Below are 16,010 nucleotides of genomic sequence, written 5' to 3' on the forward strand. Positions count from 1 at the left end.
AAACCTTGCTGGTGTTACTGATGATGTCACACTCAGAGGTTACCATATTATAACTGTGTGGGAGATGAATTCCCCAGTCTAGTGTTTTTGGGCGGTGCAAAGCGCTCCTACGTTTCACTTTGTGTGTATTTGTATGGATCTCCATGTATGGAGATTCGTGCCGATACACATAAAGTAACTGCAGTGGTGTAAAGTAACTAAGTACATTTACTTAAGTACTGTACTTAAGTACACTTTTGAGTTATTTGTATACTTTACTTGAGTAATTCCAATTTCCAATACTTTTACTTCTACTCCACTACATCTTGGATCCAAATATTGTACTTTTACTCCACTACATTTATTTCAAAACTTTAGTTACTAGTTACTTTGTAGATTTTGATTATTATTACAAAACACACATTAACCACTTCAGCCGTATACATTTGGGTCATTTGAAAATAGCCGATCAACAAGCTCACAATGCGTCGCGATGCGACGCATTGTGAGCTTGTATGGGACATTCTGCACAATGAGTACTTTTACTTTTGGTACCTTTAGTACATTTTGATACCGATACTTTTGTACTTTTACTCAAGTAAATGTTGAATACCGGACTTCTACTTGTAACCAAGTACATCTACATTGCAGTAGTGATACTTTTACTTAAGTAAAGAATGTAAGTACTTTTTACACCACTGAGTAACTGACATCACGGACAGAACGGCCCATACAAGGAGATATGCACGTGTGTCGTGTTTGCACCACTCACTTATCACGTATCAACAAGTACGACCAGATATAAACCAGTAAGACTCCCTAATCGGGAGATAAGCGACCGTCAGGTCGCAAAACTGTGTTTGCAATAATCGGCCAGATGGTGGTGCTAAATGAGACAGATCCATGTAGATGACATGACTGTAGACATACTGTGTACCGCTTTGGGTGATTGTAGGGCAAAATCTGTAGGAGCAGTGTCCAAAAATGAGTTTGAAAAAATCGGCTTGATGGTGGCGCTAAATGGGACAGATCCATGTTGATGACATGACTGTAGACATACTGTGTACCGCTTTGCGTGATTTTAGGGCAAAATCTGTAGGAGCAGTGTCCAAAAATCGGTTTAGCCGGCCTCATGGTGGCGCTAGAAGAGGGCCATGTGAGAATGGCACCTCGACAGAGAGCAGTCTAGTTTATTTTCTGAAATATGTAACTTTAATGTTATTAGGGAATCCTTACCCTCCTCCTCACCCGTCCGATCTCTAATCTGAATAGATACCCATATGTAGAGTACAGTATGCCTTGATATTATGATGTCACCCTTTGCCCCTCTCTGATTGGCTACGGTTATACACGGCCCGTAGCCCGAGATTGGCTACGGGCGTAAACACAGATGGACACAGACAGACACCGTTTCTGGAATGTATAGATATAGAAGATAGATTGAAATGGAAATCAACCTCAATTCTATTTTCATTTTAGTTTGCTTACTACTTTATAAACGGCACTGTGTAGTAATAAATGCAAATAAATCCATGTGGAAAAACAAGGCTAAAGTTTAAAACTAACACTTGCTTCTCCAGGAAACTTCATGTGGCCAGTCTGTGATGCCAGTTGTCTACGACATACTGTCTGATTTGACCACCCGTCCCTTCTATTATAGACATCAGCCACCCCCAAATTTTGACAATCAGAGCTGCCTTTGGATGGCTGTCTAGCCATAGAAAAAAAGAACATTAAACCTCAGGAACTATTACTCGATTAACCTGACCCTTCCCTAGTTCCTGTGTGGCATAAATCTCATGACACATGCCAGATGGTTGGGCATTTGTTTACTTAGCCTTTAATGACCGCAATTGGTCGAAGTTTGACGGCTTTCTTGCTAATGCCGACATCATGGCATGTGTCAACAACATCTTCCACGTTCTTATAGGCTTCTGGGGCCTCCTCCATGACCAGCTTGGGTGAAGCCACTCTGATGGCGATGCCCTTGTCTGCCATGCTGTCTAGTACGTCCTGGTAGCTCAGGTTCTGGCGTGATTTTGCTCGAGACATAGCACGCCCCGCGCCGTGGCAGGTGGTCCCGAAGGTCTCCGCCATGCCTTGTTGCGTTCCGGTCAGGACATAGCTACAAGTACCCATGGTTCCTCCAATCAGGACAGGCTGACCTGTCTGCTGGTAGTCCTGGGTGATGAGTGGGTGGTGTGGAGGGAAGGCTCGCGTGGCGCCCTTGCGGTGCACCAGCAGCATCTTCTGCTTGCCGTCCACCATGTGCTCCTCCACCTTGGCGATGTTGTGAGACACGTCGTAGATCACGTGCATGTCCAGGTCGTCGGGCGTGGTGGTGAACACCTTGGAGAAGGCCTTTCTGGCCAGGAAGGTCATAGAGGAGCGGTTGACCCAGGCATAGTTCCCAGCGGCGGCCATAGCCTTCAGGTAGTCCTGGCCCTCCTCGGAGGTGATGCGAGCACAGGCCAGCTGGCGATCGTTCACCACGATCTTGTCCCTCTTCATTGCCCTCTCCATGGCGGCGAGGGCGTCCGTGGCCACCTGGTGTCCCAGCCCTCTGCTGCCACTGTGGATCATGACGCACACCTGGCCCTTGCGGTCGATGCCCATCTGCTTAGCGGCGTAGTCGTCGTAGATCTCATCCACCACCTGGATCTCCGCATAGTGGTTCCCTGCCCCTAACGTGCCCAGCTGAGGTAGCCCTCTCTTCTTGGCTTTGGAGGACACCTTGCTGGGGTCGGCCTGCATCATCCTGCCGTACTCCTCGCAGTGCTCCTTGTCCTCTGCCCATGAGTAGCCTTCCCTCACGGACCAGTCCATGCCTATCTCCAGGGCCTCGTCCAAGTCCTTGGCGTTCATGGGGATGACTCCTTTGGAGCCCACTCCCACTGGGATGTGGTCGAACAGGGCCTGGGCCAGCTGGTCTTTCACGGGCTGAACGTCTCCCTCGTCCAGGTTGGTCCTCAGCAGTCGCACGCCACAGTTGATATCAAAACCCACGCCGCCTGGAGACACCACGGCGTTGGGGTCGCTCATGTCAAAGGCTGCCACGTTTCCGATGGCAAATCCATATCCAGAGTGGACGTCCGGGAGACCGATGGATCTGTGCACTATTCCAGGCAGCGCTGCGACATTCGCAATTTGTTTCATGGCTGGAAGGAATCCTCCAAAACCACCTCCTTGGCAAGCGTTGCGTAGCTCATCAAACGTTAATTTTTCAAGTTGTTCATTGACGTAGAATACTCCTTCAACCCGCATGTTTGGAACAAAGCCCTTTTTGATACGCCAGCAGTTCTTGCCAATCTTATCCAAGTACTGCAACTCATCATTGTAGGTTCGAGCCATTGTCCTGTTCTTAAAAGCTGAAAGTAATAGGCAGATCTGAGTAAGGTATTGCAGCTGTGTAGGTCTAACGGTGCAAACACTGTGCGGTCCCTTATATACTGTAAGCGTTGTGACATCATGTTGATGTCATCATGGCCCAGTGCTGATGTCACTGGGCCCATTGAATTCGGTGAGCGGTTTATCCCCATATATGGGCATAAGAAAGACAAGAACTGAAAGAAACTGAGATCTCTATGGGCATAAAGGGGACAACACTGACAGATATAGATATCTCCATATAAGGGCATATTAGCATGCTCATATATGGGCATATATATATACTGATGACATGGGCATAAAAGGGACAAGGACTGACAGATACAGAGATCGGCCAAATGTTTTTATTCTAGTTTGGTTTGCAGCAGCCTGTCTATCTTTCTATAGGTGGTAAAATTGTTCTTTAAAATTGAACTCCTTCAGCTGCCTGTGTTTCTGTGAAGAGATGGCCTTGGCCAGCCAAATAGGGAGGCGTTCTCATTTATGCCTCAATCTGGTACATTATTTTTATGTGTCTTTGTAGTGGAATTAACCTTTAAATAACCCTCCGCAGCATCTGCTTCCTCCATGTGGATTAGCAGTTTAGAACCTCTGACCCCAATCTACAGTACGCACGTTTGCATTTGCTACAGAATGTGAGCAGAGAGCGTCAGTATGTCATAAGCTTCTGTTAGCGTATGTACCTTGCAGATGTATGTAACAGGCCTGTGCATGTGCATACTGTACCCTAGAACAGGGGTTTTCAAAGTGGACGGCCGACGGCAGTCCAGGGGTGCCGCGAGATAATTTGATAATATTTGGAATTTATTTGGAGACTTGAAAAAATATTTAGTATCAATTTAAACCTGACGTACACAGTTATTTTCAGTCAGTTCTAACCAAAATGGCTATTATCTCAATGTTTTCCTCGCAACATAATCACTAAAATATCATTACTGTCAGGCAGAAACCTCTGTTGCACAAAACTAGTGAGTTGTGTGCTTGTAGATCGGCTGTTTTCACTAGTTTAGTAGATTTTGTAGATGATAAATACAAAAGGACATATAAGGTTTCCACCAGACAACGATGATATGCTATAAATATAAGGTGCTGGGAGTGAAAATTATAATGTAGGGGTACCTCGGATAAAAAAAATATTCATGGGGTGCCCTCTGCCCTGAGACAAAAAAGTTTGGTAACCCCTGCCCTAGAAGTGAATAGAACTCACATATCACACACATAAACCGCAGATGCCAGTTTTACCATTCACACTGCAAGTCAGCAATCCCATGTTGATACAGTATTTGGATCGCGACAATCTCAAAGTAAAACTAGAAAGATGCAGTTCTGGGAAATTGCGAGTGGGGTTGCCATTTTTGCATTTTCCCATTCAAGTCAATGGGGCTACTGCCGAAGAGGAAGCTCCATACAGGTGACGTGGGCATACGTCACCAACCATACGTCACCAACCATACGTCATATACAGATGTACTGTATATCGGACCAGTTACCCAATCTCAACAGTGCCTGTTGAGATTGGCAGAACATTCCCAGATATGCCCTTAATTTTGATGACATCGGGACGGGGATCTCCATATATGGGCATAGAACGGACAAAGACGTAATTAATTTGCAAGAGTGATCTGGGAATGCCCATGTATGGCATGTCATAAATTGAACATGCCCATATATGGGCATTCCCAGATATGCCCTTAATATTGATGACACTGGGACAGGGATCTCCATATATATTTTTTAAATTGTGTAAATGTGTATTACTTTGGAGTTGTTCTTAGGTATTTGTTGTGTATCATGGATGTTCTATTTTTGTTGTTGATGTCTTGTATGTAAAGCAAGGATCGTGTAATGTTTATTTCTGCCTCTTGGCCAGGTCACACTCGTACTGATCTGGGAATGCCCATATATGGGCATGTTCTGACACCACATTGTTGACTATATATGAGCATAAAATATATGGGCATAAAAGGGACATGAAGCCAGAGCAGCAAACCCATTCTGTTAACAGTGGTTTTCCTACATCACAGTGATATCAGAGCATGATGTCAGAGGAATGTCACAGTGACAAGGGAACCAATAGACTGTAAAAATGTGTACTGACTGACTGAATGACTGAGGTGCCCTCCACATTAGGCGCGGTTGCCGTCGGGGCTGCCGCTAGGATCAGCGGTGGCCTCACCGCGGTGAGACACAAACACACTCGCTCAGTGAGTAAACGCAGCGCGGTATTTCACCGTCCGTGTACGCATGCACAAACGAGCACGCTCGCGGTGGATTTCACGGGACCGTGCCCGCTCGCCTCGCCGCCCCAAAACTTCGCTGCACGGCCGAAAAAGCCGCCCGCCTCTCATTGAAAATGAATTGCTAGGAGGCGGTGACCGCGCCTAGTGTGGAGGGCACCTAACACAGACAGACAGACAGACGGAGACAAGCTGCGACATTTCTCATGGTATACTGTGACCCTCGGTCGCAATAAACTAAACCTGGTGAATGTGTCCTTCCACTGTGGCTTCTCTTTGACATGTCTGTATATAATAGTTGATAGGTGAGTGACTGTAACATGTCGTGACTGACTGACATCACAGGGTTAAACACACCTACCTCTGCCTCGCCGTCCCCAAGAGAGGACAGTATGGATGGGATGTGTGTTATGTGTGTGAGTTTGTGTCAATATGCAATCATGTGGTTTGTGTTGACTTGAAATCATACTGCAGTACAGTGGTTCTCAACCTTTTCAGGCTGCGACCCCCAAAATAATCATATTTTAACTGGGGTCCCCCCACTCTGACGAGCGCTAAGAGTTGAGGCATTACATTTACTATAACACGGTTCTATTGTGTAAAAATCTAAAATAGCAGATCTACTGTAGATCGTCTGTTTTCACAATTTCTGCCTCTAATATTTGACAATTTGGCCAATGTTTAATTTGTCATTTTAGAGGTATTAAAAAGCCCTTAAATTGTCACTTTAGAAATGTGCAGATACCCTATTCAAACTGTGTTGGTTTGTTTACTGTTGAGTGAAAAAACTATGTTGCACATTATGATAATCATCTGGGGACCCCCCAAAATAATGTGGGGACCCCCCTGGGGGTCCCGATCCACAGGTTGAGAACCACTGATGTAGTACAATTATAGCGACTGTGTATTAAATGTGTGTGTGTGGGGGGAGGGGTTCTGTATAGGAGTAAATACGAAAAAAGAGTCTGCACACCAAATTGCTGCTCCCAAAGATATACAGTAGTTTACTCTGTAACGTTTGGAGCCGCCCGGCTCTCCCTCAGATCTTCACCTTCTTATTTGTATACTGTTAGTCCAGCACCCAGCCTACACTATAGGGGAGCACACACTGGACGCGGGCGGCTGCGCAGCGTTGCGTTGCGTTGCGGTATCGACGCACGTGATGTGCCCCGCGTAAACCCAACTGGATGCGGCGCGCGATCAAAAGGGTGATACGGTCAGCCGACGATCACCATCCATTTCTCCCGGTGGGGAGAACATTTTCACTGCGCGGCAACGCTGGAAAAATAGAACAGCGGCGTATCGGCGCGGCAGGCGAGGCGGCAGACTCACGCCTGCGCGCGTATGACGCCGCCGGTGTGGGTTAGTTCATTGAAAATAACGGGGCCATATGTTTTCACGCGCCGCCTCCGCGTCCGGTGTGTGTTCCTCTTAAATACGGCCTCGGATGTGCTGTGTTTCAGCCTCTGTATAGGACTCAAGAGTGACAGAAATAATTGAACTGCATGTGTGTGTGTTTGCGAGCGTAGCAGCGTATCTGCTGTTTATTCCCCAGTACAAATGGGAGGGGGAGGGGGGAGTGACAGAGCTGTGGACAGAGTGACCGTGGTCACCGCGCTGACCACATCCTGTGTCCAATCAGTCAGGCTTCCTGTTTTCATGACAGGTGAACAAGGTCATACTAGAGGACATGTAGGCATCAAAGACCTGCTGAATCCTGCTTAGAACAGCTATAACCAACTACACAGACAAACCAGCTTGTCCAGCCTGGTATACCATCTAAACCAGCCTCAGACCATCTAAGACCAGTTAATACCAGCTAATATCCAGCTAAAACCAGCAACCATCATAAGCTGGTTTTATCTGTTTTTTTTTCAGAAGGGTGGGCTACGGTCAAAATGACACGCAACCGCATCCTTTAACCCTTGTTACAGTAACACATCAGTCTGAGTATTGAGCCTTTAAGTGGTTAAATGTCTGAAAATACACATTAACATTAGGGCTGTCACAATTATTACACAATCATAATCGTTTCCATGTTGAAAAATGTTCATGTATTTTTTAAGAAGTCAAAAATAGTGGAAATAGCAGATCGACAAGCTCACAATGCGTCGCATCGCGACGCGTTAATGTTATGTGTCATGATTGCCCTGTGCAAAAGGCAAACAGAAATGTAATTGTCAACGACAAACACACGATTAAATCGTTAATCGCAATTATTTGAGTGACAATTAATCGTCATGTAAAATGTCATAATCGTGACAGACTTAATTAACATGAATCCAACATATTAAAAGATATGTGTAGACCAGGCCTAGAATTTCGTCGTTTTAGGGGCAAGGCCAATTGGCCATTGGTGTTGTCAGTTTTTTGAGGGCACAAAGGCCAAATGCCAGGGCAGGAAGGCCATCAAATAAAATAAATAAAAAGGTTTAGACCATTGAAATAATTCATTGGATTTAGGGGTTAGGGATGATTTTGAAATGTAGACTATCTGCAGTGAAAGAAACCTCAGCCCTGCACAAATCAAACTTACTGCATTGGTCAGGGGTCATCAACCCCTGGGCTTTTGATGGACATTTTCCTCAAAATATATTTTTGCCACGGACATACAAAAGGAGTGGTCAATAATATTACCATGAATAAAATACTAAATGTATACTAGTCAAGTAGACATGATGGAGAACACATGCTGTGTTTTTAAAGAGGCAGAGTGGTTAGTCCTCATCCCAGTAAGTAGGAACGCTGAGAGGGAAGGCGTAGAATCCGTAGATGGAGCAATTTATAATCCATTTTCAAAAATTGCTTTAAAAGTCAAGTGTATTATTTCCATGGCCATCTCTGAACTTGTATCTACTTTTTTACCTTCTTCACTTTCAATTTTTTCCTAAGTGATGGCTTTAAACTTTTCAAAGCACTAAAGACAAGTAGAGAAGAATTGTCATATTGACATCATCCTCCGGTCATTATTCATTTGCGTAAAAAACCCGGGATCTTTATTAGAGTGTTAATGTCAAAGGAGTAAAACAAAGGCAAAGATGTTTATAGCAATAAGGGGTAAGGCATGGATGAAGATATAGCTGAGAATTTCAACAAAAGACATTGTTGTCTACATGACAAGTAAAAGACACTGGTGTCTACATATTGACAAGAAAGAGACAGGGGAGAAAGTGGTAGGCCTACAGTCAGCTGGGGCATTAAGGCCACAGTGGCCTCAGGTCATGCCATTTCTTCCTGCCCTGGTGTAGACAATAAATAAATACATAAATAGATGACACAACACTGTAAAAACGTTGAAGACGCCTGAGATAGACACTTAGATCAGTGGTTCAATCTCAACCTTTTCTGGACCCCATTGAAAATCTTGAAAGCGTTCATGGCCTCATGCATTTTCAGAGGATGTTAATGGATTTTGTTCCGGATTGGCTCAATGGAACATTCTGTCCCACAGTCATGCACCTCTCTAGTCCCTACCCATCATCCAGCTATGAATGGTTAGAGAGAGAGAGCCTTAGAATTCACAAGGACATTTTCGTTAGGTTTGGTTTGGTTCAGTTCATTAACCATCAACTTAATTGCTTGTCTCCCAGTGCAGTCATTTTCAAATGTCTTATGTGATCACAATGACCCATTAGTCATCTTATAATGCCTGTGGATCATTGGACTTGACATTTTGGTTCCGTCACCAAAGGTCACTAAACGTAGAAGGTATATCAATCCTGTGCCCGGGAGACACTGCAGGGAAGACCTACTGTACTTTAGGAGAGAAGACATGTAGACCAGGGGTCTTCAACGTTTTCAGGCCAGGGACCCCTTAGTTGAGAGAGAGATGAAGCAGGGACCCCCACTACCTGTTCATATAGATTCCATATAGTTTCATTGTTTGACAGCACAATCATCAGTGTATTTTGGATTCATGTCAATTTGTGTTTTCCGATATTTAAACACTTGAATCGTCAATACACTTGGCCTTTCACTCTGTACTTAGTCTGCTCTTTTTCCCCCCTCTACACCAAACCTCTTTGCCGAAAATAGCCGATCTACAAGCTCACAACGCCTCGCAGAGGCGTTGTGAGCTTGTAGATCTGCTATTCTTGGCTAAAGTTCTCAGAATATGGAGGCGAGAGTTCATATAGAAAAGGAGAAAAAAAAGCTTCCATCACACAAAGATTTGGAGGACCCCCTGTAGTAACTCTGAGGACCCCCTAGGGGTCTCGGACCCCCTGTTGAAGACCCCTGGTATAGACAAACACCCATAAAAAAAGGAGACAGAGAGGTATACTGTGTGTGTGTGTGTGTGTGTGTGTGTGTGTTGATAACACGAGGATGCATGTTTCTTGCTGTTGGAGGCAGAACCAATGACTGTGGAGAGTACTGATCTCCCAAGCCACCAGGGGCGTCACAAAGGGGGGAAAAGTGGGACTGAGTTACTAGGGCCCAAAGTGGAGGGGGCCCTTCATTATTTTATACTTTAGCTATTGAAAAATAGCAGATATACAAGCTCACAGCGCAGCACCGAGTGCCGCGCTGCGAGCTTGTAGATCTGCCATGTTTGAAAAGTCTTGAAAAAGTGTGCAAATCTTTGAATATGTACTTTTTAAGCGAACATTTGTAACTCAAATTTTACTTCTGGGGGGTCCCTGGAACTAAATATTTTGAGATGGGGGTCCGTGGCCAAATACATATCATTTAGGCCTAGGGGGTCCTTCACATGAAAAGGTTTGAGCACCACTGACATAGAAACATAGGTTTTTCACACGTTTTCCCGATTTTTCAAAAATAGCAGATCTACAAGCTTGCAGCACGGCACTCGGTGCCGCGCTGTGAGCTTTGAGATCTGCTATTTTTCAATAGTTAAAGCACAAAATGTGAGTGAATCCTTGTACCCAGGGCCCAGAATTTGGTGTGACACCCCTGCAAGCCACATCAATAGATCTCCACACTGCAACAGAGAAGCATCTGTCTCTGTGTTAACGCTATCGGTCACATACAGAGAGAGAGAGAGAGGCGAAGGAAAAGAAAAAAACACGAAAAGGGATGAAAAGAGATAGACAGATAAGGGGAAAAGAGACTGTTTCACTATGTGTAGAAGGTAGAAAGAGAGAAAGAGAACCGAACACGGATAGCAGGAAGGGGCAAGGATTGAATGTCTAAAAATGTTGATTGTTCGTATTTTGATGCCAATGCAATATTATCTTCCCACTGTCATGCCAACAAAGCATTTTGTGCTGAATTGAAATGAAGAGAAAAGATGAAGAGGGAGGGGGAGAGAGAGAGAGAGAGAGAGAGAGAGAGAGTGTGTGTGAGTGTGTGTGTGTGTGTGAGCGTTTGATTCTTGCATGGTTTTTGCGACCAAAGGTCGCAGTTTACCATGAGAAATGGTAAAGGCGGTTCTCATGCCGTGAAGGTGTGTGTACACATTTTTACAGTCTATGGGTTGGTTCCCTTGACACGTGACATCACCTATGTAAAAGTCCATATATGGGTATTCCCCAGAATCTTTTTTATGCCCATATATGAAGATCCCTGATGTCATCGATATACATCACTGGCCAGATGGCCAAGACATGGCCCATATCTGTGTGGCTGGTTAGGATAGGATTCTCCATGTATGGGCATAAAATATATTGTACGTTGTGATGTCATGGGAACCACTCTAACAGAATCCCTTTTATACCCATATATGGAGATCCCTGATGTCATCAATATTAAGCCCATATGGGAATGCCCATATATGGAGGAAGACAGCCCATATCTGTGTGGCTGGTTCAGACAGGGATCTCCATGTATGGGCATAAAAGGGATGCACTGTACTATGTAGGGATCTCCATATATGGGTAACTGGTCCGATATACATCACTGGCCAGATGGCCAAGAATTGTCGCCCTGAGGCGTCTTAAGTCTTCGGGTGTCATAAGTCTTCTTTTGGTGCAATTATTTTTATTTACTTTTTATGTGAACATTTAGGTACAATGAGAAGTTTTACATTGAATCACATCTGTAGAGCTGGGATCGGGCCAATTTTTTCTGTCCGACAGTTTTTGGTCCGACCCAAATCGATGTCCGAGCTTTAATCTTTAAAAGGCTTCTTTGAGGAAGCCACTAATTTACACTCACTAGCAAACTTGTTCTAATGTGCAGCGCATGCAGCGTGCCCGCTTGTTACCTTACCTTTAATATGAATATTAATCCACACTGTGGCTTGTGAAAGTGTTAAATAGTAGGCTACGTTGATTATTAAATAATACAAATAGCCTAATAACGTGCGCTGCGCAGGACGTCTGACAGTGACTCGCTCGAGAAGTTTCTGCGCCTGGAAAATAGCATATCTACAAGCTCACAACGCGTCGCGGATGCGAGGCGTTGTGAGCTTGAGGATTTACTTGAGTGATGTGTTGAACGGACGGACGGACGGACGGACGAACGAGGCTGGCACAGTGCACTGTGACTGCACACAACGGTCAACAGCGCCGAAAAATAATCATCCAATGCAAGGGACAGTAGTGGGAACACAAGCTAGGAGCTCCATTCTGCAGCACGCCACTTCCAATCAAACCACAACAACGCGTTTACCTCAGCGTGGGACTTTTCTCCATGCTCAGTTGTCTCCGTGGCTGCAGCATTAGCGCGAGCAGCACACACACACACACACACACACACACACACACACACACACACACACACACACACACACACACACACACACACACACACACGCACACACACACACACACACACACACACACACACACACACACACAAACACACACACACACACGTGACAGTGACAGTGACACACACACACACTGGAGTTGTACGCTGCGTGCAGCATCTAGAGAGTGCATGATGCATGTCAAAGGTAGGCAGAGGCTATATCAACAATTATGTCCGACCCGAATCGACGTCCGACAATTAATTATGAAAATGCGTCTGGCCCGAGCCCGAGCCCGTCGGGAATGTCGGGCCCCATGGGTTTTCGGTCGGTCCACATTTATGTATAAACAACAGAGGATAATTGGTTGAAAATTGATAACCAGGCTTGCAACCATTAGTAGGTGTGGTGTTAGTTCCTTTTAGCTTGAAACTGTGTTTTGTGTTTTGAAACTGTGTTTTGTTGTGAGCTTGTAGATCAGCTATTTCCACCATCAATGTTCTTTTTAAAGTATAAAGTTGTCAAATATGTCCTTCATTTCTTTGTATATTTAGGTTATGTGTCATATCTGCCATGTGCAACTTCAAAGCCAACAAGCCAAACAGGAATGTAATTGTCAACGACAAAAACACAATTAAATCGTTAATCGCAGTTATTTGAGTGACAATTAATCGTCATGGAAAGTGTCACAATCGTGACAGCCCTACTAACAGGTTGATTGATTGATTGATTGATTCAGTGATTGTACCCAGGGGGCAAACCAGCCTTTTTTTAGGAAACCTGCATTTGCCCCGACATACAAAGTTGTCCACCAGAAATATTATCTATGACCCAGTAGGATCACAACCTATATGGACAACCCGGTCAATTTGTACAACAAAGTCCAATATATGCCTTTAGTTTTAATGGGGGGTGAATAGGGCAAAATTTTAAACTGAGGGATATTTCCACGAAACTTCACAGGTTGATCAATGGTATACATATGAACATCTTTTGTATTGCAAGTTTCCATGAAATCCAATATGGCCGCCACAATATGGCCGCCATAATGTAAGGACCCAGAAAATAGGTTTTGCCTCTAACTTCTGAACCAGATGAGCTAGAAACGCAAACTTGGTGTCTATTTCATGGTGTCTGACCATGGGAGACTCAATGGAATAGCTAATTTCATTATTGGGTGTGTCTGGACCTTTATTGTGCATATTTGCAAGATGGTGGACTCCCAAAATAGAGCTTTAACATAATTTCTACCATGATTGTTGACTGCTTTTGCAAATACAAGCAATATGAATCCATTTGCTAAGATTTATGGCACTGAAGGGACTTATACCTGTATTATTCTTGAGTTTGCATGTTGTCAAAATGGCTGTAAACGAGATATTATATTTCCTGTCCGATTCTACTGTATGTAGTTGTAGCAATGACTTCAGATCAGTGTTGTTTTTGTTGACGAGACGTTAAGGAAAAAGATTTCGTTGACGCCCCTTTTTTTCACGACGATGACGTGACGTTAACGTAACGAGCTAAACATAAGTCTGACGAAAATATGACGAGACGAATGTGTGTTTTCGTTGACGTAACGAAGACGAGACGAACATCTGGTTTTCGGACGACGTTAAATAAACATACATGAAAGCCAGACAATATTATTGTAGTTGTTTCAATGGAGGAGTAGTGGCCAATCATATGGAACGTTTAATATCACGCTTCTAGGACGCATATAGCAAAAGGCTCTGTGATTGGCTGGGATGTCAGCAGGAACACACATGTTGTTTGTTGTTGTGGTCAGAAGTTGCACACATTACAGCTGGGAATGTTACTAAGTTTCTATTTGCAAATGAAAGCTAATCATCTGATTGAGTAAAGACCCTGTATCTGCATCGCGGCAGCAGCGTCAACATCATTTAATAGATTCTGTCGTCGGAAAAGAAGACACGATATGGATCTATTTTACAATCCAGTAAATAATGCAGGCTTACTTACAGTACCACGGAGCGCTGCTATTCCAATCCGGTAAGCTGACGGCACAAGCCTTTTAACAAATCATAATCATTTGCTTTGCTGAGAAGAGAAGAGAAGTTGATTTCCTTTCCCATTGACAACTGGACCCGCCGTGGTCACTTTCCTACTAATCCCTCATCCTCAACGTTTTCTGGCGCTAAGCTTCAGGCTAATGTTGGCTTGTTTAAGCAGACGTAAATTAATTGGATTGCTTGTTTTAAAGCATGCAAACTTTTTCCCCCGCTGGATGCGGAGAACGGTACGCGATAGTGAACGGTGCTATTCTCAAAGGCTACGTTAGTGACGTAGGGGTTGTTTGTTTCCTGTCATCGGCAGCCGACGTCGCGTATGACTGTGACGTCACGTGTAAATCCTTGGAACCCAACAGTACCGTGTGTGTGTGTGTGTGTGTGTGTGTGTGTGTGTGTGTGTGTGTGTGTGTGTGTGTGTGTGTGTGTGTGTGTGTGTGACTACAGTACAGACAGCACAAGCAAGTGCAAGTGGCCATGGATACTGTATTCTTATATTATATTACAATTGCCTCCTGTGTGAACTGTGCATATAAATAGGATGGGGCAGGTGTAATATACACTTGTCATTAGCCTATACGTTATGAATTCAATTGCACCTGTCATCTTTGATTCCAATGTCTAATACTTAATTTATTTATTTAAAGACACATTTTTCATTTTGACTAAAACTATTGACTAAAACTGGACTAAAACCTTTGTGAGGGTTCGTCGACTAAAACTTGACTAAAACCTTTCGAGTTCTAGTCGACTAAAACTAGACTAAAACTATCAAGGATATAAATGACTAAAATCTGACTAAAACTAATAAGCATTTCGTCAAAAAGACTAAGACTAAATCCAAAATGCCCGCCAAAAACAACACTGCTTCAGATAAAATCAGAGACCAAAACAATGTATCTTAGAAATTATTTTTTAATAAAAAAAAAAAAGAAAAAAAGAGAGAGATTATCTCAATGAAATGAATGCAACTGCCTTTTTGGGTCTTTCACACATAGACATGCACATGCTTTCCAACAACTTCAGCTTCAGGGAAATTATAATGAACACATGATTAAAACAGGCTGCATTATAATGCAAATAATTGCTAGTCACTATCACTGTCATGTGTACCTATCCTGCTGCATCTTGTCTCCAGTCCTTGGCAACGACACCCCAAGTAGCATGCAATTCCCTTCTTCGCACATGAACAGTTTTTCTGGCAGCCTTTGATACAGCTACATGATATTGCCTTGTCCATTGATATAGGCCAGGCTGGCTCTGTAGATGGACAGGGGACTGCCTTCCCATCACTGAGAGACCATCCATATTTCAGTGAAGCAAGGGATGTCTGGCTTCGCGATGTGTGCAGTTTTATCTATTATGGCTGCTAGAGCAGCTCTTTTCAGGTGCAGGCCAAAGGCATTTTCTGTAGGTGGCAGCAGCTTCAACAGAGTTGATCGGTTATTTAGGAACTTGTACACTATCAGCTTTGCCAGGTCAAAGTCCTCCGAATGGTCAGCTTTTGATGCATATACAGCTATTGTGAGGTCTCTAGCCTGATTCTTGACATCCTCTGAGAGGGAATAAGAGGAATTTTCACCAAACTCCTGAAGTGCAGGGAGATCTAGACCCATGCTGGTCTTGAACCATGCCTTCTTTCCAGTGAAAAGGGGATAGCTGGTGGTAGATCTGCCACTCAGGCTGTGAATAAAGGGCAGGGCACGACACTGTGCGAGTCCAAGG

General features: G+C 44.1%; 1 protein-coding gene across 1 annotated transcript; it reads right to left on the minus strand.

The window, feature by feature from the left end:
* Positions 1-1,812: 1,812 nt before the first annotated feature.
* On the minus strand, positions 1,813-3,330 carry LOC308297488 (RNA-splicing ligase RtcB homolog; the record flags this gene model as incomplete). Its single annotated transcript, XM_080740893.1, has 1 exon — positions 1,813-3,330. One exon carries the CDS (start codon positions 3,328-3,330, stop codon positions 1,813-1,815), a length of 1,518 nt encoding a protein of 505 aa, XP_080597019.1.
* Between the last annotated feature and the right edge of the window lie 12,680 nt (positions 3,331-16,010).

The sequence above is a fragment of the Nannobrachium achirus genome (assembly GCF_963921795.1).
Source record: "Nannobrachium achirus genome assembly, chromosome: 13".
NCBI classification, from domain to species: Eukaryota; Metazoa; Chordata; class Actinopteri; order Myctophiformes; family Myctophidae; genus Nannobrachium; species Nannobrachium achirus.